Source organism: Gobius niger (genome assembly GCF_951799975.1).
Source record: "Gobius niger genome assembly, chromosome: 23".
NCBI lineage: Eukaryota > Metazoa > Chordata > Actinopteri > Gobiiformes > Gobiidae > Gobius > Gobius niger.
The window spans coordinates 13,258,378-13,282,600 of record NC_136874.1 but is presented as its reverse complement, the minus strand read 5'-3'; the positions used below and the strand labels follow the sequence as shown (position 1 = coordinate 13,282,600).

Genomic DNA, 24,223 nt, shown 5'->3' with positions numbered 1-24,223 from the left:
GATGCGAGAGGGAAGGCAGGGAATAAAAGGGCGCCATCTTGTTTAGAATAATGTGAAAACTATGTTATTACCATGTCGATGCAGTATGTTACATTCATTTACTACACATTACTCTTCCATATACGTGGTATGGAGAACAAACTTCAACATGTCACACTGAGAAACAAAATAAATAATGGGAGATACTTTTACTTGCCAGCCTCACAGCTCGAATGTCCCGGGTTCGATTCCCACCTGGACGGGCCTTTCTGTGCGGAGTTTGCATGTTCTCAGTGTGTCTGCGTCGATTAGTGGTAAAAACATGTGCAATAGGTTAATTCTCCAGCCAAGTGTTTCTGACCACCAGCCTGGCTCCACATCATGGAGATGGGGCCGGCCCATGCTGGAGCTCACAGCTCCTGCAGGTCGCCCAGTGACATTGAGGATGGGTCAAATGCAGAGAAAAAAAACTTCTACAGAGATTAATTAAGTATAACTTAACTTAAAAGGACTATAGAGAGTTTAACTATGTTAAAATTACGTATGTTTCAGCCGTGTCCTAATGTGTAGAATGAGCTCAGACCTGTTCACCACAACTGCCCCTAAAATCTTGCAACGTCACTCAAAAAGTTGTTACTTCAGGTCTGAATTGCCGTCATGCACGAGCTTAATATAGAATCTGCAGTTACACGTAAGACCTGAGGTGGCAGTATTGAGTATAAAATGGCCAACTTGCATCGAGCCCCTTTAACTTAAAGGAGCTATACCTGATTTTACTTCTAGAAATGGAATGACATTTATTTTGATAATATTTTGGTATACTTTCTTTGGTATAATGTAAACGCATTACACATTTGTATCAATTTTATGAACTTCAGGCTATTTTTCTTGCATTTTTGTGAAGGTGATCCTGAAAAGTGACCCTGCAAATGGTGAAATGTGCCTAGAAACTTGTCCCAGGAAACAATATGGATACTACAAATATATTAGGAAAGTTACAAATGAGTTATAGCCACCACTAACATTTGAATTTAGTGGCTTCCCCTTTCATTGTTTACAATAAAAAAAACAGGTATAGGGCCTTTAACTTATAATACTTGGACATTTCTGTCTAAGTACACATGGTATTTGTATTGCACAGATTTGTTTGTTAGTACACAGATGGCTGGCATGTATCTCGGATTTTCACAAAGCAAATACTCAAATTTATAGAATTGTTCAATTAAAACAAAAATCGAAAACCTTTTGTTTACAGGTCAAGCCAGGTCAAAATCATGTTTACAGACAAAAAAACAAACAAGGCTAAATGAGGAATAGCAAAATAAACACACTTTTGCAGGGTCTAGTGTATTTGTTGCTGTTATCAGAAGTGTATACATAAGAAGATGTATTGTTGTTTCTTATATGGCGACTGCATCAGCTAGCGTTGGGATCACAGTGGTTTGGCGAGACGCTGTGCAGACGATAAAGACGTCCATGTTGATGTTCTCATGCCTGGGCAGAGAAGCCTCTGTGCCTCATTAACGCTACATGCCCGGTGCGTATTACTATTGGGATGTTGAAGCAGTAAATTCTCAACGCTGCATTCGTCAAAACGCTTGCACAACGCAGCGGCTTTTTACAAGGTTTTGGCGGCTGATGTCACCCGGGGAGAAGACGTCTTGTACATAACAAAACCAACGTGTTGACAGAGTTTACTGGCAGCGCGAGTGTTAATGATCGGAACTTTACAGAGCGAGAGCACGGTAGCTGCACAAACAAGCCTCATCCTAATCATTTGCAGGGAAAGCACTACATCCTCATGCCATCTGGTTGACTTCAGAGCGGTGACATCACTCATGTGGATCTGATGGAGAACATTCCTCAGTGATGCCCTCATGGTGGCTCAGATGCTTATTATCCAGACCTGCCCTGTTTTCAAAAGGAACACACTTTACGATGCTGGATTTTTCCTTGTTAATGCTTTAGCGACCCTGCCCCCGCTGGGTCACCTCAGAGCTGCACAGCGCCTTCCACAAACTCGGGCTGCGAGATTTCAACGGTCGCACTCGGCCAATCGCAAAAGCTGCAATTATTTAGGCCAAACAGTGTTCTCTGTAAACGACAAGATCTCCATTTCCCGCAGGGCGTCATAAACATGCTTATCCTGTAGTTTACGCCTCTACAAGCATGTTCTGGAATGCATGTGATTCTTCAATTATCGCGCACAATTGACCTTTCGCAAAACCCCGCCCTCAAAACGGTCATTGTCCAGTCATGCTTCATAGCAACTGTTGCTACCGTACAGTCTCCAGATAGACAGAAATGGCGCAGGACCCGTTTGTCACCGTTCAAAGCTTCAAACTCCACAGCTCACAAGAGCCAAGCCAACACTCGTTTACGTCCACCTTGTCGTCTGACAAGAGCTTCATGAGCTGTCGTTGTCGTCACAAAAAAGCTGTTTCTGCGGATGGAGTATCTGTCACGCTTTTACTTTGTATCTGCTACAAAAAGTGTTGGTAACACTCTATAAGAAGGTCAAATGAAGTCATGCATGAACAACATGAAATGAATAAAGCATGATTTCATGGTGTATTCATGCATAATGATATCATGACTCATTATGAGTAAACATGACTTTCATAGATGACTTCATGAATTAATTAAGAAACTCCTGTCAGGAATTCATGAGATAATCTTGTTAATATGTCATTATGAATTCACTAAAGCATTTAGATTTTTAAATTTTGTAATTATGATGTTTATGCATGAATATCATGATTCATCATGATTTTTAAGAAAATGAGTTGCATCACTTTTGTACAGGCGACGCAATCATCATGAATTCATGAATGAACTAAGGATTATCTCATGATGAGTTCACTACAGCAGTAAATGTTGTATTAAGGTAAAACTTGCAAACATGCATTAACTTCATAACTACAATTACTTAATGTGTAAAGGTTTTAGTGAATTCATCATGATTCTAAGATCATGATATCTCATGAATTCCTTACAGTAGTTACTTAATTAACTCATGCATGAAACCATCTATGAAAGAACATGCAGTCATGTTGAGTCCTGATATCGTCATGCATGACTTCATGTCACCTCACTATAAAGTGTTACTGAATGTCTAGTAGCTCTGAGCAGAGCCTTGATATTTCAGCTTTCAGGACATCGCAGCGTAAATGTATTATGTATGTGGGAATCATGATTTTTAAATGTTACCTCACTGGGCCCCCGGTGCCGGGGGAGACAAAGCCAGCGCAGCCTCTCCCTTCTCCACAGCCAGGATATGGGACTAACATAAGAAGAGAACTCACCCAGTGGTGCAAAGAGAATGACAAGTCCATTGTATTGTATATATTTTCCGACTCCCTTCTCACACTGGTGATTTAGCCTCAATAGATGAAGTGTTCCCTTCGTTGCATATTTCGAATATATTCCTGCACTGCACATTGCTACTCATTTTGCCTCAATCTGGAGGATATTGCGCTGGTATTGCAAAAAAAAAAGAGTCACCCCATTATAAAACGTGATAAACTCCACTTCTTCATGGAGCTAGATAACATTGGCAAAGGGGGGCGGGGCTTTTGCACAAAGTCATGTAATTTTATCATGTTATAACTGGTCAAAAACTTGCCTGTAGTATTTCATTTCACACACGTTAGGTTTGAGTAATCCTGTTACAGGGGACATATTATACTACTTCTCATTTTTGACTTCCTTGTAGCACATATTTAAGTCTCTAAATCATCACTGGGCCCGTTTTGTGCAAAGTGAGTCCTTCACTGTGCCATGGATTTGTAAAGATCAAAGCTTATATTTACTGCTTTACTCTGGGTCATTCCAAGTGCAGATGCAGACCAACACAGTCACTTCACCTAAAGTGTCTTTTCCACACGTCAAAAGGAAGCTTTAAGCCTCTATTGTAGGACATGTCCACTTTAAAACGTAAATCACAGATCTAATCACAACTGCAGGTCCTGCCAGAATAATCAAGACTAAAACCAGAACAAACAGCGGCATATTGTGGGATGTTGTTGCGCAGCTGGACTCTTGATGTGATTGCGTGTATGAGCAGGATCTGTCCTCACCTCAGGTCCTTAAGATGTTATCAGTCCAGCAAAACTGGTGGAGAAGACGGCTATCAGGCCCATTCATCTGCTGCCGCTGACATGCGATCGTGCACGTCTTCCAGAAGCCGTGACATCTTTCACGGCTTTCAGGAAGAGCACACCTGTATTCCTCCCCAAAATACCTCACAGATTCCTGCTACACGCCGGGCCCGGACTCTGGGCGCGATGAATGATGAGATGTGAGGGAAAAGTGAGAGCAGACGTACAAGGGCAAACACCTTTCACGAGGCATATATACAGACACTATTAAGAAATGTAAACTATAAACTATACTATAATGTTAGACTATAATACTAGACAAAACCAACTTTAGTGAATTCATCATCAATCAAAACTCACAGCTTGTTTTCACTGTTCTATCCCCGCTTCGTTCCCACTGTTGCCTGCAGAGGGCGCTCCAGGCCATTCCCAAACCCAAGCCAAGTCTCTCTCTCCGCACTCCGTCTCTTAATCACACAAACGTGATTGCAAAGGATAAAATACCAGCGCCGAGCTTCACAAAAGAATGCATTAAGTGTCCATTATGCAGGGTGTGTCCACTTTAAAGCTCGAGCTGAAATCCCAGGAAAAGGGGCCGGTCACGTTTAATTATCGATAATGTAAACCTAACCTTAACAATAACTCTAACCAGCAACCCTAAACAGAAAAATAATGCTTATTATTACTTAACCCCTTAACTCCCACCGGAACCGAGCACATTTTCTCCAGTTTGGCTTTACCCCAGTCCAAAAGCTTCTGGAAAAAAGGTGTGAAAATAGCAACAAAACGAAAGACGAGAGACGATAAAAATGATGGAAATGTGACAAAAAAGTAGCATTGGCAAAAAAGTGAAGAAATAGTTGATGAAAAAGTGGCAATAATGTCACAAGAAATTGACAAAAAAAGGACAAAAAAATGACAAAAATGTGACCAAAAAATGACAAAAATGTGACAAAAAAATTACAAAAAAATGATAAAAATTTGACAAAAATGTGACCAAAAAATGACAAAAATGTGACCAAAAAGACAAAAAAATGTGACAAAAAATGGCAAAAATGTGACAAAAAATGTGACAAAAAATGACAAAAAAATGACAACAAAATGACAAAAATGTGCTAAAAAATTGACAAAAACGTGACAAAAAAATGACAAAAATGTGATAAAAATGTGAACAAAAAATGACAAAAATGTGACCAAAAAGACAAAAAAATGTGACAAAAAATGGCAAAAATGTGACAAAAAATAAAAAAATAAATTAAAAAAATCTGACAAAAAATAACAAAAATGTTACAAAAATAAGTTGAATAACCTACAAAAAATGATGGGGAAAAAAATCTGATGACGTGAGGGAAAAAGATCCTCTCGGTTCAGGGGGGAGTTAAGAGGCTCCAATTCCAAAATCTTAAGTCGCAGAGCATTTCACTCATCGTAAAACAGACATTTCAATGCATCTTCTGTTTTTGTTACTATCCACTCAATAAAAAAAATTGGAAAGCCCCTGACCTAATGCGACTGGTCAGCTGGGACTCATTCTTAAGCCCTGGACGGATAATTAGATGATTGCATAATGACCTTCTTGACCATGCACTATCTGATTTCATGAAGGGTCTACTGTGTATTGATTGATCAGGAATGAAACGAGTAAGAGAAACATTTGGGGTGAAGAGTTTTCCTCACTTTATCAGGGGGAAAACGAAGACCACGGACGGACGAATCACTTGAGCTCCGACACTTCAACATGAGTGCACTGGAGCTGATTCATGCGAGGAGGCTGCCGCGCTGTAATTAAATCCGCCGGAGTCGACAGTGAGTGGCGTAATGTGATTACATCTCGCAGGCAGAATGCGGAGATTAGACCTCGCCAACCGCAAAAAAGGCCCGGCGCTTGGACCGTTCCCACCGCCTCGTTTTATTTACCCGCACTCGGAACAGACTTTACACAGCGCGCGCTTTGCGTTCGAGTCGCAAGCCATGAGAACAAAAAAACGACAGGATTGACACTTTTTTCCCCCCTTCCCGAATGTTATTAAGACGTTTCGACAGCCTCCATCTGTCAGGGTTAAAGCAGTACACAACGCTAAAGCCCGTAGAGCCTGACAAATGACAAGGCCGACCTGTGATCTGCTCGCGTGATGCATGAGCTAATCTTCTATTTGTGAAAGGAAATAGCGCCGAGGGTGGAGGGGGGCAGGGTCAGGGGAGCAAAAATGCGGCTAATGTCGAGCTAGCATGACATTTCTCCGCTTGCTGTGAACCGTGACCGGGACCTGGGGATGGGATTGCGAGAAAGAAAAAAAAAAAAAATCGGAAGTGTGACACGTAAAACCCCCGGAGAGCGAGACCGATACGCCGCGTTTGTTCCGCCGGTTACCTTTTTTTCTATGAGTTACAAGCGTTGAAGAAAAAGAAGAAAAGTGTTTTCTTGGTCGGGGCCCGGGGAGGAAGCGGCGCATTCACACCCCTCGCACTTGGCGGCGGCCGAGTCTGAACAATGCGTCTGTCTCAAAGCGTGTCCAGATAGTGAGGGAAATATGCGGGGAGGAAGCGGCTCGTCGGGATCTGCCAAGTTAAATACCCCGTCGGAGGTGGTGGTGGACGCCGAGGAGCGAAGCCGGCTCAACATCTCTTTAGACGGAGACGTTGGGAGCGATGCCGGGCGGATGAGTCTCCTGAGAGCTTTTTGTCAGTGCGTGTCATGACCTCATGTCCGGCGGCAGAAGAACGGACACAAACAGCCTTAATGAGACGACGATCACGGTCGTCCTCGTGAAGCGCCACACACACTATTATAAATGTGGTCAGGATAAGTACAGCCACCATGCACGACCAGATGAGTCCTATAGCTTATTTAACCCCTTGACTCCCACCTGAACCAAGCACATTTTCCCCAGTTTTTGGTTTTACCCGAGTCCAAAAGCTTCTGGAAAAAAGGTGGGAAAATAGTGACAGAACTGAGACGAAAACAATGGTGGAAATGTGACAAAAAAGTGAGAAAACATTGGCAAAAAAAGTGATGAAAAATGGATGAAAAAGTGGCAAAAATGTCACAAAAATGTCACAAGAAATTGACGAAAAATGGACGAAAAAATGACAAAAAATGACCAAAAAATGACTAAAATGTGACAAAAATGTGACAAAAAAATGACAAAAATGTGACAAAAAAATGACAAAAATTTGATGAAAAAATTACGAAAAAATGACAAAAATGTGACAAAAAATGACACAAATATGATAAAAATTTGACACAAAAAAAGGCAAAAATGTGATAAAAAATTGACGAAAAAATGGCAAAAATATGACAAAAAATGACAAAAAAATGATAAAAGATTGGACAAAAAATGACAAAAAATGTATTTAAAAAAATACGAAAAAATGACAATAATTTGACAAAAAATGACAGACAAAAAAAATGACAAAAATTTGATGAAAAAATTACGAAAAAATGACAAAAATTTCACAAAAAATGACCAAAAATATGACAAAAATGTGATGAAAAAATTACGAAAAAATGACAAAAATATGACAAAAAATGACAAAAAAATGATTACAAATTGGACAAAAAATGACAAAAAATGTATTTAAAAAAAATACGAAAAAATGACAATAATTTGACAAAAAATGACAGACAAAAAAAATGACAAAAATTTGATGAAAAAATTACGAAAAAATTACAAAAATTTCACAAAAAATGACCAAAAAAATGACAAAAATGTGACAAAAAATGAGTTGAATACCCAAGTAAAAAATGATGAAAGAAAAATCTGATGACGTGATGAAAGAGATCCTCTCGGTTCAGGCGGGAGTTAAGAGGTTAATGAAGACGTCTAGCGAGTAGTTACCATGACATCATCAGTCACTTGATCAGGGGGGATATTTCACCGGGCAAATTGGGGGGTAGACTGTGATACTTCCTCTGGCAGAGATTTATCATTATCATTCGACTGTGGAATCATAGCCTTGTGAGCTCATTGATTCACTTAACTTACGCAACACACGTCATACTCAAGCACGCTCTCATTATTCACGCACAGTGATTATTTATCGACTCTTGTCCTCATGTGGCAACAGTTGGGGACAGGCTGGAGAAAGAGATGTCATTACGATGTTTGTTGTGGGGCCAAAATCCACTTTTCTTATTACATTCTCCTTCTCTTCTTCTTATATACAGCAGTGAAACAACGTGTGTGAGGAGATACAAATGTGCACAAGCATAAAACAAAGTATACGACAAAAAGAAGGTATAATCGTAGATGTTTTTGTTTCTTCTGGCTCCCTTTGGTATTTGTGATATGGGTTGCTAAGCAGCTACTTGTTTTGTTCTTGAACTTGCAGGAAGCAGTGATAAGTGTTTTTGGTGTTTGAGAGGGCTGGGGGTGGGACTGAATACGTTTGAAACTACTTCCCACTCCTTTCTGAGCAGCACTGTTGCCCTGATTCTTCTTTCTGTCAGTGTGTGCGTTTCTGTTTAAACACATTGTTCAAAACAAACGAACTAAGGAGCCCAAAAGAACGGCTTTAAACCACATTTATGCATCAAATGTCCAGTTAACATGAAGTTACTACTGTGTTGTGCTGTTGTCACTGCAGTATCCCTGCGCTGTCGCTGTGCACAGAGGGGTTTTATGAGATGCGTATAAAATGAAAATAGCTCTTGTAACTTTCCCCGGAGAGTTCGGAAGCAGCTGATGAGTGGTGGGAGCTGTTAATGAAGGGGTTTATAGAACAACTCATTTACTTTTCCTTGACGGAGTTTGTGTGACCGGCAGAAGTGTTATTTGTCGCGGGGGCTGTCGGCCTGGAATATAATGCTGCGTATTTGTATTTTCTCATAGTGACACTGAAGGTTTACGATGCTGGTTTTTGTGGGGAGCATAACACCAACTTCGTCATGTGTTTTCTTGAACTTCAGGCCCTTTTTGCGTTCCTATGGTGACAGGAGTAAAACAGAACCTCCGTGACCTGTGGAAGGGATCTCCCAGTCCACCCCAGTCCGATCGCATCCTTTGACGCACTATGACTGGACGCACAAAGCAGGAACTGAAAGCCAGGGCCGGGCATTTAAACGTCTGCACCTTTCTAAACGTTGGCTCATTCTGCTGCAAGCTTCTGGAGATGATTGATGACAGGTCTTTCCTCCCCGGATCTCGACGTCAGAAAAAGACTTACGAGAGCAAACATAATCTTCACGGACACACCTTTCCCTTTAAAAAAAAAAAAGAAATGTACACGATAATCACGCTGTGGTATAGCCCTTCTGACGAACCCACTGTGGCTCTGCGAATGTGACTCAAGCCTCAGCGATACGTCTGACTGAACAGCCCTTTAACCGGGGTTTTACAGCTCATCATTTCCTGAGCCACAATGAGTTTGCACAGAGACGTCCGGACGACAGAACAAGCCTTTATCCTCCCATAACTGCTGCGCTTCCTAGAAACCCTTTCCCGAGTAAGAACCAAGAAAAAAAAACTGATCCAAGCCCAAAAACCTCAATTACATTGTGTTTTTCCAAGAGCAGATGATGTGGACGATTTCATTCAGACTCGGGGGGGTTCATCGCGCGCTGACCTGTGGACGAGCGTCAGACTGTTTCTGGATGACGGGAAGAGAGTGATGAAACGGGCGGGGGGTTGATGTGTCGGGACAAATGTTTCTGGGCCTGGAAGCGAGCGAATCCGGCTGGCACTGAGGGGAGAGGAACAGGGGGGGGAGGAGTATGACTAAAGAGTGGGGTTTTTACAGATCTCTCCGGTTTCAGAAGCCTCCTATGACTTTTTGCGATGCGGGAGAGAGAGGAAGTATCAGTGTCTACGTCAGGAGCGCATCAGAACACACCACAGGGGTCAAATCTCGCTTTTATCACCTGTCCTGTCCAAAAAAAAACACGCCACCCCGTCCCGTTCGACTCCGGGTGAGCCCAGAGCACAGCACCCGTGGTTTGAGCTTAGAGCAAACAAAGAGGGAGCAAATGCTAGGCCTGGATCTCTCTAATTCATTGTAAGTATAGCATGAGCTCATTTCAAAGGCACATTTCTGTTTTCTTTTTTTTTTCTTTTTTTGGTTGCCAGACAAAGAAAATTATGAGCTCACATTTCAAGAAGCCGTAAACCCCAAAATATCATCCCGTCGAGCAGCTACTCCTTTTCCGTGCTTGGCGACGCTTCCCAGGACTGTTTTGTATTCGTATTCTTAATGACAGACTTCTTTTGTCGGGGTCGGTCAAGATCGTCCAACATAGAATTGGGTCGAAACTTAGGAATCAGCAGAAAAATCCAAGTGCTTTGGGCCTGATCTAGTTCTTAACCTCCACGATCTCGTATTCAGCGTGTGATTTTGACCGACAGTGCGTTTGTTTTGCGCCAGGGATCGTTTCTTGAGTAAAGTTGGCGTTGATGTGGATGAGGGCCGAGGTCTGTAGCCTGAGGGGCTCCAGATGTGAGCCAGCTGCTGCGTTCAGTCTGCGCGAGGTGACTGCCCCGTCTCTCCAGACAGTGACATCACTCCGAACACTTGCCCCCTTTCCTTTCGACGCTCCGAGACGGGGACTCGATCGCCATTCGAGGGTTGATCTTCCACAGGGGGGAACAAAAGCATGACTCTGCATCAAACCCTGCGAGATTCTACATTTACAAACTTCCAAGAGTTTGCAAACATGAAGTAAGAAGTCCAGCACGAAAATAAAAGATCTTATAGGGCAGGGGTCGGGGTGGAGGGCCGGTTTTCTTCATTGTCAAAAGACCAAAGACCTCCAATTGAAGGATCTGAAGTAAAGCATCACTTTCTATCATGCCAGTGTTGTACATCAAACACATTCTAAACATGTCCATTTAAATTAGATAAATGACTTAAAATCACTTGAATAAAGTTTTTTTATGTTAAATTTATGTCGGTTTGAACTAATCTAAGATCAGATAAAAACGCTAATGCCAATGGAGCAAATAGAAATCCCACTGGAAATCAGGAAAATTCACTTTTACTTTACAAAAACATTTATTATTCACTTGAAATTACACAAAATAATCTGAATTAAGAAAAAACTTGTGCTTGTTCCATTGGCAAGAAAAGGTTTTATCTGCTCTGAGGCCAGACCAAATCTACTCCAACTTTAATCTCTTAATTCAAACAGATTTAAGTCATTTCTACCCATAGATGAGTGTTCTTTTAGTATTATGGCCTATAAGGGTGCTCTGTTAAAGGAATAGTTCACCAGTTTTCCACACTGAGATATGTTCTTACCTGAGCTTAGACGAGTTGATGCGTACCTGCCTGGTCTTTGTGCGTGCCCTCAGTCGCGCAAAACGACGCGAGATGTTGTTAGCATTTGGCCTCTCCCAATGTTTTCCTATGGCTCCAAATGGGGTGAAGTTGGAAGCGACCACGCTCTTCCACGGGCACAGACAAAGACCAGTCAGGTACGCATCAACTCGTCTAAGCTCAGGTAAGAACATATCTCAGCATGGAAAAACGGTGAACTATTCCTTTAAGACATTTTAAGGAATTGACAGTATTTCTCACATGTCCAGAGTACTTTAACAGGCATTTGATCACTGATTTGGGTCATAATGTCTCTCAAAATCATCTCGAGGGCCAGAGTTTGATGATGGAGGGACGTCACCCCTGTTTCAGAGAAAGGAATCACACAGCCTGTCCTCATTTCAACTCGCAAACTGCTTTGATTGGTGGTCAAGCTTTTTGGAAACTGTGAAAACAATCAGCCTGACATGTCTACGGGAACGAAGAGGAACAGGGGTCGCTCCGGTGCAGGACGACGCATAACTCACACTCGACATCGCATTTGTGAGAGGTCGAGGAACACCAAGGCGTCCTCACTGTCATTTACATTCCAGCTGGAGAGTGGAGCTGCGTGGGCCGGCGAGTGGGAGGAAGGGATCAGTCTTCATAAGCGTAAAGAAAGCTGACATGACAGTGGAACTACAATCAATCTCTACAGCGCAAATGTAACAAGCGTCTATAGTAGGGACATAACAAAGACACAAGCAAGCGTCACACGGGCTGCGAGTGCATGAAGACTGTTCGGTGTTCTTGAAGCACGGTGCCGGTCAGAAGTTTGGAAACACTATTTAAATCGTGTGATTCTCATTGAAGGCCATAATTCTTGGTATTTTCTCAGAGAGCCTCATAAGGTCGTCCCTGAAATGTTTTTTTGAGCGGTAGATTAAGGGGAGACACTACAGGCAAAACTCAGTTTTTTTTCAGTTTTCAGGTTTTGGGCCAAATTGGTCTCTGAACATACAAGCTTTCACCTGGAAACAGAAAATATACCAAATCTTCACAATAACATGTTTAAATATTGTGCTGATTCAATGTTCCCCCATAGACTTATATGGGAGAATGCAATTTCAAGGGCCTTTTTCTCAAAACATATTTTTCTGTCATTGTGGCGACACTATGTCCACGTCAGTCGGACCTAAAGACTTCACATTTTCCAGCCTTGGACTGAACCATATTTGGAAGATTTTTTCAGAGGGATTTTTTATTATCTAATCCCTAAGCCCCATTTATTGAGTTTTGAATGTCAAAAAATAAGGCGAAAATTAAATTTTTTACACATTTTTCCACTAAAAACAGCCTTTTTTAAAACTAAACAAGAAATCCAAAATCCCCTCTGAAAACGTCTTGGCAACTCATTCATCAATAAAATGAAACCATAAATTTGAATGTAGCTCTATCCATTATTCAGATTTCGTCACCGAAAAGATGGCATAAAACACCTTGTTCTTATATGAAAAGATGAAATGACAGAAAACTTGCACTGTATTTTTTTCTCACATTTAAGCAAATAATCTACAGCAACAGTATCAAATTGATATCTGTAAATATACATTTTTTCCCTATTCACCTGCAGTGTCTTGCCTTAATAAAAATCTAAAGTCGTAGTGGTGTGTGGATGTGGAGAGCACCTGCAGGAAAGGAAACATTAAGAGATTAGTCTGGTAGCCTCAAAGTGTTCCACATTTGAGCAAACAGTGTTCGAGCCACGTAACGGTTGTGCTTTAACAATGGCAGCAGAGTAATCGCTCTCAGCCAGACCGAACACAACAGAAAGCCCATTCCCGGCTGATAACAGAAGCCCGGTTTCCTCTTGTCAGCGCACTTTTACTATTTGTGTCTGCGGACTTTTAGTTAATAGGAAGAAAGAATGGAGAGGAGAAAACCGCTGTCTGTTTTCTGCCACCCCAGTGACTTACCCCTCTGTCAGCAAAGGGTTACTATGACAAGGCATTCCTGGTTATGTAATCCACGGCGAAATACTGACAGAATGACAGCTACACAGTTAAGTAAACCGCGGTCATAAAAGCCTTTGAGGAGACAAGCACGAAAAATGTCCCCTGGGGGAGAAATGTAAACGGTCAAGGCCACGTCTGATGTGTTATCCTGGAAGTCCACTTCAAGACTGTAAGAGTGGGGGAGTGATTACAACCATGGGAGAGAAAAAAAACGGACACAGAGAAGTCGAATGTTCAGATGGAAAGCTGGATTCCGGGGAGATGGCGAGATAGAGTGGGAAGAGGGAAGAGGGAGCAGACATGTGGAGTTGATTTGGGGCCGGATGATGTCATGTACGCAAGTCAGGTAACACAGCCCCCGGGGCCGCGGCGCTGACGATACCGGGCAAGACCAGGCCAAAGCGTCTGCCAAAGCCGGTGTGATGTGCAGGATGACAGCAGGGGCCCAGCTGCTTCAGCACGGGGCCGACTGGGTGATGCACCGCTCGACGTCACCCCTGAGTGGGCTCATCGTCTACATGCATCACCGAGACAAGAGAGGGTTTACTGACACTGGGGTTTGAGTATGTGCCCATATCCCATAGGACCCAACAGGGGCGGACTGGTCATATGTCCATTCTGGAAGAGCACAGAAGGGCCACTGGCTCTAGGGCCACCGGTCTGGCCTCTCACTTTACCTTACCCTTACCCCCGGGCGAAACCGAGCTTTACACAAATCTAAAAGCTTAAAGGAAAAGCATCCAAAAGCAAAAATGTGCTGGAAAAGCAACAAAAAAGTAATGAAAAAGCAACAAAAACATGACAAAAACGCAGCGACAACGTGACAAAAAGTTACCATCACTTTTCTAGATTTGAGCTTTCAAATGAATCGTTACAGTGTTGCTCTCCAGTCAAGAAGCCTCTTGATTTGGGTAAAGCCAAACTGGAGAAAATGCTGTCGGTTAAGGCGGGGGGTAAGAGGTTGACATATGTATTTGTGGAAGCGTCTCATTTGCGCTTATTTGGGCCAGACTGGCCTGAGTCCGGGGCTGTTTTTCAGTCCCAGTCCGCCCCTGGTGACCAATACCAATTCTTAAAAGTGTGTGTCTGAAAAGCTGTGAGTGAAAAAGTCATCCTCTTTTCACCAATGTCAGATCAATAAAGTCAGATCTAGTTTTTGGCAAGCGAGATGTTACAAATCAATTATCATATAAACTGTAAAGGACAAACATTAAACTAGGATCACTGGACTTTTCAACACTAAAAATCCTTGGACAAGAGGCTATTTAGGAAGGATATTAATATAAACAACTCACATAAAGTGATCTGATCATTACAGCGTATGCATTACAAATATGTCAGATTTCATAAACTAAAATACAAACACTTGGCCACTCCAGCAGGGGCCATTTTCTTATTTAATGAGGCACTGAAGATGATCCAATCATAGTTTCGGACCCAGCCTGGATTAGTTGCGGTTCGCATTAGCTTACTGTTGCTAGCTACAGCATTTTGTGCGACGACTACAAACACATTTGCAGAGGAAAAAACTAACTCGGTGATTGAATTCTCCAGGTTTTGAGCTTCAAAATGACACACAACATGCCCATATTCACTTAGATTTAGTTGGCGAAAGTAGTGTTTTTAAAATGAGAGCCAAAACTGGTATCGGTTCAGTATCGGATATTTGGAATCAATACTCGACATCGTATTTTTTCCGGTATCGGCTCCAATATCCGATGCCAGTATTGGATCATTGCATCCCTAACCTCGAGGAGTGCTTTTATTGAGGTCCCCGGCAGAGGTTACAGCTGTTTTAAAGCAGTACTAAGTAACTCTTCCCCCTAGAGGCCATAAGCGCAACTGCAGGTGTAGTAGCAAGTTACGATTTTTTAACTTATTAATTGTCTTGGAGAGTAAATACGACGCTGACAGGAAAGGCGAAGGGAGAGAGGGTTACTGTACATCCAATTATACAATAGAAATATTTTTTTTCACTCAAACTTGGTTGTAAATACTGTTTAAAGTGACGTTAGCCCGCAGTTAGCTTTGCCCGTTAGCATGTTAGCTTCTTCTGCGTGATTACATTAGTGTGTATTGCTTTCTCCGCACCGGGGGCAGTCAAGTTGCAAACATGGTTTTCTGTCCAGAGACACCAGGGGGAGATGAAAGACCCTCCAGTCATCCCATAAACACTTGTATTACCCCCACAGGGACTAAAAGGATTTATTAAGGTAAATAAGTTACTTAATACTGCTTTAAGAAAAGTTTGTCAGAGTACGTTTCACCTGTACTTGCACTGAAACTGTTTTAGGCAAACAAGCTTTTGCTTTTGCCTCTTTTGGTCTCACATGGATAGTTCCTACTTGAGTACAATGATTCGAAAGCAGCAATACTCCTATATGAGTAAATATTTGTCCAGTCCTCCGTGTACTTCACGACGGCCCTGATACGGCCCTGCCACATGGTTCTCAACACACTCACAGATGTGGCTCATCTAAGCGGCTCGCAGCCTGGACATTTTATTGGCCTTTTGTCAGAGAAACCGGCGTCCCAGAGAGCTTACATAACGCACCTCCGTCCCCGCACTATTTGTCATTTGGCAGCGGCTTGTCACAGCAAACATGCTCGTGTGGCCCCGCTCGCGTTTGATCCGGGACATCTGTTTCAGAGCGAGGCACTCACACCGGTGAACGCAGCCCCATCCGCAAATAGAAGCGGGGTTCGGATGACCCAATTGTTTATTACGAGAGCAAACAATTTGTGGCGAGGAAACGGACAGGATCGAGAAGCCAGAACACTTCAGAGTGACCGCCGGGTCCTTATAACTCGTAGACATTGTGCTTGATGATACTCGGCAGGGAAAGGAGAAAAACTATGACCAAGCGCAAACGATATCCAACTCCAGGGTTTCCGCTGGGCATTAAAAGCCATTCAAAAACTTTAAACTGGATTCAAACTGGCATTAAATCTACTCGACGACATTGCTCAACCATTTTTCCTGCATACGTTCTTCAAAAATGCAAAAACTATTCAAGCGCCGAACAAAAGATGAAGTCACGGTCAAAAGAACTCAGCGCCAGACGTTTTATCAGGCTGTTTTCAGTGGATAAATAACAAGAAATAACTGAAAGAAATGTTCCCTGGCGAAGCCCAAAGAAAGTGGTTTGAAAACAAATCCAGCTGCAGTTTGGACTGAAATTTGACACAATCTTTTGCTCCAAAGTTTTCCGCTGTATCCAATTTGGTTTTGAATATCAAAATGACCCCTCGTTCCTCTGTTTGATTGAATGGTTACAAAAGCAATGCCAGGATGTATACATTTTTCCAATTGGCTTGTTGCACCGTATGGCTATGCTAGTTCCTCTGACCTGAAGGTGTGAGTGCCAGTACTTCCTGTCTATATTCTTTTCCTGGAATAATAATATAAATGAAAAAATATACAGAAAAAGGCACTATTTCAAATTGTGTAATGCATTAACCCCTCAACTCCCGCCTGAACCGAGCACGTTTTCTCCAGTTTGGCTTTACCCCAGTCCAAAAGCTTCTGGAAAAAAAGCTGTGAAAAAGCAACAAAACTGAGACAAAAACATTGACATAAAAGTGACGAAAAATTGATGAGAAAGAGGCAAAAATGTGCCAAAAAAATGACAAAAATTTGATTACAAAAAATGACGAAAAAATGACCAAAATGTGACAAAAATGAGATAAAACATTGACGAAAAAAAGGACAAAAATGTGATACAAATTTGACCCAAAAAATGACAAAAAAATTGACAGAAATGGACAAAATTTTGACAAAAAAATGACAAAAATGTGACAAAAAATGGACTAAAAAAAGACAAAAATTTGATCAAAAAATTGACGAAAAAAAAAAAAAAAAGTGACAAAAAAATGACAAAAAAGCTACAAAAATGAGTTGAACACCCAACAAAAAAATGATGGAAAAAAAACATCTGATGACGTGAGGAAAAAGATCCTCTCGGTTCAGGCGGGAGTTACAGAGCTTAAATTAGCCTTTAGCTTCAAGACAAACTCACTGATCCTTATAAACATAAACGTCTCCTCTATAGAAATATTTCTACCAGGAACTCACTGGTCTAAGCTAATCTTAATGGAAATGAATACAAACAGGAAGTACTAGCGCCCACAGCTTCAGCTCAGAGGAACTAGCGTAGCCACATTGTGCAACAAGCCGATTGTGGCATTAAACATAGAGTATTTAGAGCATTAAATTTGACTTTGTGCCGCCTGTAGAAACCCTGAACTCCAATTGTATCCATTTTTATCAATGTCTGTTACTAATCTCTAGCAGTGCATTACACATCACATTCTAGTCTCTCCACTCTGCAGAGTAAATGCGCTTTGCCACATGGAAATAGACCACGGTGAAGTCCATGCCTGTCCCTTTCCCACAGTCCCTGCGTCCAAAGCACTTCTCCCCCGAGTGCCACATCCATCACTTAAAACAGATACTTTTGAGAAAGTTTCTCCGGCACAAATACAAGCGCGCACATGCAGCCCATGAGGCCGGTGACACCCCCTCTCCTTGTGAGCGTGTGCAGTGAGAAGCGCCATATAAGGACATGCTGATGATGTAATGGTCCATAGGCAGGAGCACATCCCTTATTGTTTGGTCTGAGCGCAGGAATGCCCACATTACTGCCGCTGAGAGAGGCAGACACACTGAGAGCGCGGCAACTCGGCAACTCGGCGCCTACGGCAGCGGCGCAGGGGGAAGCCTTTGACACAGGTAGGCACAGATTTCGGTATTATCTGAAAAAAAAGCCGGCCGGGGAGCTTTTACAACGGACTTTCAGAGGACTACACTGGGACAAGGACCATCTTGAATTAGATGAATGACTTTCAATCGCTTGAATTAAGGCGCTTCATGTTGAGTTGGAGTCTGTTTGAACTAATCTAAGATGAGATAAAAGCCAAAGGAACAAGCAGGAATCCCACTTGAAATAATACAAATCTTTTAAATGTGTGTCTTTTTCACTTGAAATTACATAAAATCATCAGAATTAAGAAAAAAGATGTGCTCGTTCCACTGGCAAGAAGAGGTTTTATCTCATCCAAGACCAGACCAAATCTACTCAAACTTTAGATTTGATCTCTTACTTGAAGTAAATGTCATTTCTTCCTTTCTTCCACTGCACACTGCAGTCGAATGTTTATTTTAAAAGGTTTGAGGAGTTTTCTTCCTTTCTAAATCATAGACCTACAAAATCAAGCTCTAGCCAAACCCAATTCATACAAAAGCCAAATATAATCCACTTTCATCTTAGAAATAACCTTCTGTAACGCAGTGTTCTTTCTGGACTGAACTCTTTTCAGCTTTGAGCCAAAAAAAGTTGATTTAGTATGAAAAAAACCAACAACCCCACACCGGTCTGATAGAAAAGTAAACGCTTTGCCAGTCTTTTCAGTTGTTTGTTGCACAGTACGTCGTGTTTTCGGCGATGTCGCTATCACGGCTCATTCTTGATACCACGGGCTGATAACGTGTATCACTGAGTGAACTTTAAGCGCAGCCTCTGTGCCTGCGCTCCAGCCAACGACGTCATCCCAAGGAATCTTTACAGAAATGATCATGGCATCTTAGTGCTTAAGGCTAAAACAGGTTCATACGGCTGTTTTCTGATGGCCTAGGTGTTTGTTGTTGTAGATTGAGCTGCTCTGGGTCAAACAAACTGACACTGCATTAACACATGTGATCCGTGCTGACCGAATACCAGCGCTCCAAACCAGTGTGTACGTGTAAGTGCCGCACGTACAGCAGTGTGTGTGTGTGTGTGTGTTTGGGGAGATTTCTATGTAAACATGCGAGCGCTGTAATCTGATGGGGGGGGAATTCCTTTTAATGTGTAAGAGAAAAGTGGAGTGTGTTGGTGGTAGCTTTTGGTGGAGCGGAGGTCTGTCGCTCACGGAGCAACCCCTTAATTACAGGATGGTCGGACGGCGGCAGAAATGCCAAGCAGCTGCGCACACGGCGGCCTCGCGGGGCGGTGGGCTCGGGCGGCTTTCACAGTGGAGGCCTGCACCTTTTATCACGAGGATGTGCGGGATTAAGAGGACGCTTTTCGGGGGTGATTGTGTTGTGCTTTCTCTTCAGATCTGTAGGTAGCAGCGACTCGAGCCACCAGATCATGAGTCGGCAACAAGTGAACGCAAAAGTAGCCACTCATATTTCATACTGTTTCTTATTTTGTGATATTTTTTCATGACTATGATATTCGGATATTAATCTGAAGAATTCACTGGGCATAAACGATACTGTTGCTAAAGCACCTGTCACCCACGAAGCAGGAATAGGGAAAGCAGCTCAAGAAAACATGACTTTGATTTTCACACAAAGTGAACCCTGTTGTTTAAGTTTTTTTCTAACCCTAACTCTTTTTTTCTGCAGGTTGAAACTGCTGATTGATCAAGAAAAGACGTACCAAGAGAGAAAGGAGGAAGACCACAGCCAACAGATCACCAATCTGAAGGAGGAGCTGACTAAACTCAAGTCCTTTGCTTTGATGGTTGTGGATGAACAACAGCGACTGAGTGAGCAGCTACAACAACAAACGGCAAAGGTTCAAGAAGTGAGTGCCACAGCGTCACACGCCCAGGAGGAGCTGAGCTCGGCCCATGCCCGTCTGCAGGAGGAGGAGCAAAAGGTTTGCCGATTAGAAGCCCAGCTGAGTGACCAGGCCACCCGACATCACCAGGAACAAGAGGCCATGACGGCCAAGCTGACCCATGAAGACGCTCACAACAGACAGCTGCGCCACAAACTGTCGGCTCTGAGCCGGCAGCTGGATGAACTGGAGGAGAACAACAAAACGCTGCGCAGAGCTGACGAGGAACTGCAGGAGCTGAGGGAAAAAATCAGCCGAGGAGAATGTGGCAACTCCAGCCTCATGTCCGAGCTGGAGGAGCTGCGGAAACGGGTGCTCGAAATGGAGGGGAAGGACGAAGAGTTAATTAGAATGGAGGATCACTGCAGAGACCTTAACAAAAAACTAGAGAAGGAGGCCGGCCAAAGCCAGAGCCTGAAGTCTGAGGTCGATAAACTCAACCACAGAATTATGGACTTGGAAAAATTAGAGGATGCATTTAGCAAGAGCAAACAAGAATGCAACTCGCTCAAAAGCAATCTTGAAAAGGAAAGGACGGTATCCAAGCTGCTGTACAGCGAGCTTGAAAGTTTAAGAGCTCGGGTCAGAGAACTAGAGGGTGCTGAAAGTCACTTGGCAAAGACTGAGCTGACATTAAAAGAGGATCTGTCCAAGTTAAAGACTCTAACAGTGATGCTGGTGGATGAAAGGAAAGCAATGAGCGAAAAGTTAAAGCAAATGGAGAACAAAGTGCACAACAGCACTGGTAAGCTGCAGGCAGAACAGGAAAAAGTGACCTCAGTGACTGAGAAACTCATAGACGAAAGCAAGAAAGCACTAAGGTCAAAGGCGGAGCTGGAGGAGAGAATGTGCTGCGCCACAAAAGAACGTGATGAGCTGAGGGCCAAGCTGAACACTGAGGAGGAGAAGAGCCATGACTTAGAGTCAAAGATCAGTATGATGAAGAAACGGCTGCAGTCCTTGGAGAATGTGGAGAGGGAGTATCTCAGGAACAAGGCTAAAGAGGATCACATTAAAACACCAATCACAAATCGCTTTCAACAGGAAGACAACAAGGTTAAGGATTTAACCCAGGAAGTGGAGCACCTCAGGCGTAAACTGAAAGATATGAAAGTCGTAGAAGGCGACTCATTTAAAACAGAGGAGGTTGAATTACTCGAGAAGAGATTCACAAATGAACAAGAGAAAGCCAAAGCACTGATGGAAGAGTTGGAAATCTCCAAAAAAGAACTTTCAAAATATCAGCTGGCAGAAAAGAAAGAGTGCAACCAGGAGACGGTGCTTTACAAGAGACTGAAGGAGGAAGAGGCTAAAGCCAGTCATTTAAGTCGAGAGGTCGCAGCTCTCAAAGAGAAGATCCATGAATACATGGGCACTGAGAACTCCATGTGTCGCATGAAAACCGATCAGTCCACCCTGCAGAGGAAACTGACCCAGCAGGAGGTCAGAAATAAAGAGCTGGCCAGAGAAATGGAGACTCTCACTCGGGAGCTAGAGCGGTACAGGCGCTTCAGCAAGAGCCTGCGCCCCGGCATGAACGGGCGGCGCTTCTCAGACCTGCATCTGTCCACCAAAGAAGTCCAGACTGAGCCAGAAGACCTCATGTCTCCTCAAAACCAAACTATATTACCACTCGAACGCGCCGTGGTCAATGGGAAACTGTATGTCGACAGTGAACCTGAAGACGACAGTAATTACAACAACGAGCTTCAGATCAACAAATGCAGCCCCTCGGTTATCAACAACGTCAATAACCTCAACAACAACATCAGGAGAGCGCGAGTGCCGCTCCTGAAGAACAAAGACACGGCCCAGCAGGTCAACGGGAAGGTGGCGCCTCGACAGAACGGCAGCCCTGTGCAGCCGGGGGATGTGGTGCTGACACACAGTCCGGGGCAGCCTCTGCACATCAAAGTGACTCCTGACCATGGACAGAACACAGCCACACTGGAGATCACCAGCCCCACGGCAGAACACCCCCAGTCCTTCACCAGCACCGCGGTCATACCCACCAGCGGGGCGCCGCCCAAACAGCGCATCACCATCATCCAGAACGCTTCCTTATCGCCCACCGCCAAGTCCATTTCTCCCAGGTGTAAAGCTTCCCCGACGCTGGACGACCCGTGCTCCCCCGACAAGGCCCTGTCTCCGTTCACCGTGGCCACGTTCTCCAGGGCCATGACCCCAGACTCGTGTGGCTCCGTGACCCCCGACAGAGCCATGTCCCCGATACAGCTCGTGTCCGCCGAGCCGGTGGAGGTGCTGGGCGGACACGCGGTCTTCAGGGTGACCCCGGAGCGACAGAGCAGCTGGCAGGTCCAGAGGTCCAACAGCACGGGGCCAAACGTCATCACCACGGAAGACAACAAGATACACATTCACCTCGGGAGCCCTTTCATTCAGAGCATCAGCGGCCCGGCACCGAACGCCGGGGCGCAGGAGCAGAGGGCCCAAGCGCTGGCCAACTGCGGCGCCCCCCCCGCTGCCAAGGGCAACAGCAAAATCACAAGCAGCATAATGATTAAGCCCAGCTCCAGCCCAGTCCAAAGACCAGCACAGATTACAGTAAGTAATGCTTATGACTGACCCTTCATCCCCATCCCGTGTGACAGAATCCACCCCGTGACTCAGTGAAACCCTCTTAGACGCTCATCCCAACCCGCCACAACCCGATACATACTTCTTCCTTTCCTCGAGCCATGCATTTGTCATAATGTGGATGTTTTTGCTTGGTTATGTGTAGGGCCGGGTACCGTTAAACGACACCAGTCTGGTATTGGAAAAAAGAAAGTATTGAAAAAAGATCCAAGTTTTGATGTTGATGGTCCCGGGACCGCATTAAAGGGACTATACGGAGTTTAAAAATGTTAAAATGATGTGTTTTACTCCCTCTGCATGTTCCAGCAATGTCCTAATGCGTAGAATGAGCCCAGACCTGTCCAATCTTGCACTGTCACTCAAAAAGGTGTTAATTCGGGTCCAAATTGCCGTCATGAACAAGCTTAATATAGAAGGTGCAGTTACATATATGACCTGAGGTGGCAGTAGTGAGTATAAAATGGCCAACTTGCATGTCGCCCCTTTGAAGGACTTTGACTTGGTTGTTTCACTTTAAAAAAAATACCTAATTTTTTTTTCTGAATTTTTTTTTCTAATTTTTTCCAAAAAAAAATTCTAAAAAAAATACCTAATAATTACCAGATTTTTCCCAATTGTTAACAATATTTTTTCCTTATTTTAGCCCCAATTTTTCTCGTTTTCCCAATTTTTCCCCCTAATTTTTGCTCATTTTCATATAACTAATATTTTCCCTATTTCCCCCCATTTTTTCAAATTTATCCCCATTTTTTTCTTATTTGTTCCCATATTTCCCCCCCATTTCTCCCCCAAATTATCCCCCATTAATAACACATTCCTTGACATTGGAGCTGAACCTTAAATCGTAAATTTGCAGATCTTCCAAACACTATTCCGTTTTCTGGTTCTTGACGGCAAACAGGAATCGAAAAAAGTATCACGTTCAGATATCGGTATCGAAAACCAAGTAACGGTACCCGGCCCTCGTTATGTGTGAGTTAACTCTTTGCATGGACCCAGAGTATTCAAAAGCATTTGTTTTAACACCTCCTTTAACTTGTGCACTTACTGTATTTTACTCCGTGGCTTTTTTCCGCCGCGCAGACCCTTCACACTGATGTACCATACTATTTTTATACTTCATATTAAAACAGGCTGCATTGGGGTTTTTTTGTTGTTGTTGTTGATTTTTTTTGTTGTTGTTGTTGTGTGCAAATCTCGTGGTTTATGCCGATTAGCTGGACGTCGTGGCACGTGTGGATTGTTTCTTAAAGAGTAACAACGGGGGAGAAATCTATATATATATATTTTTTTTGGAAAAGATTGTGTGATGTTATTTTTGATGCATGCAAAGTAAAGTGTGACCGCCAAACAAATAAACCTGGTGTTGTCCCTTTTCTCGCAGTAAACACGTAGACGATGAATTATGTGATGATGATGATGATGATGCTTTGAAGCCATGTAAAAACGCTGCTGTGATCAAATAAAAAAACCAAAAAAGAAAACATTGTTCTTCATACCGCGGTTAGGGGATTTAAAAGTGAGTAGGAAAGGAGCGCAGCTGGAGTGAGGCGGGGGCTAAACACTCTATTCATTAGGCGAGCACCTGATAAAGCCCGGGCGCAGCTGCTCCGCCGTCTGCGACCTCGCTCACCCCCTGAGTCACTGCAGACGGGCTCTGATTCAGGAGCTGCACATCCGAAAGGGGGGGGGG

General features: G+C 43.3%; 1 protein-coding gene across 1 annotated transcript in view; it reads left to right on the top strand.

Moving 5' to 3' along the window:
* The window catches only part of filip1l (filamin A interacting protein 1-like), a 31,994-nt gene that overhangs the window by 4,107 nt on the left and 3,664 nt on the right, over positions 1-24,223 (top strand). Inside the window, exon 4 of the mRNA XM_079581517.1 lies at positions 19,716-22,497. Coding sequence (XP_079437643.1) covers positions 19,716-22,497 — 2,782 coding nt within the window. The remainder of the gene's footprint in view (positions 1-19,715; positions 22,498-24,223) is intronic.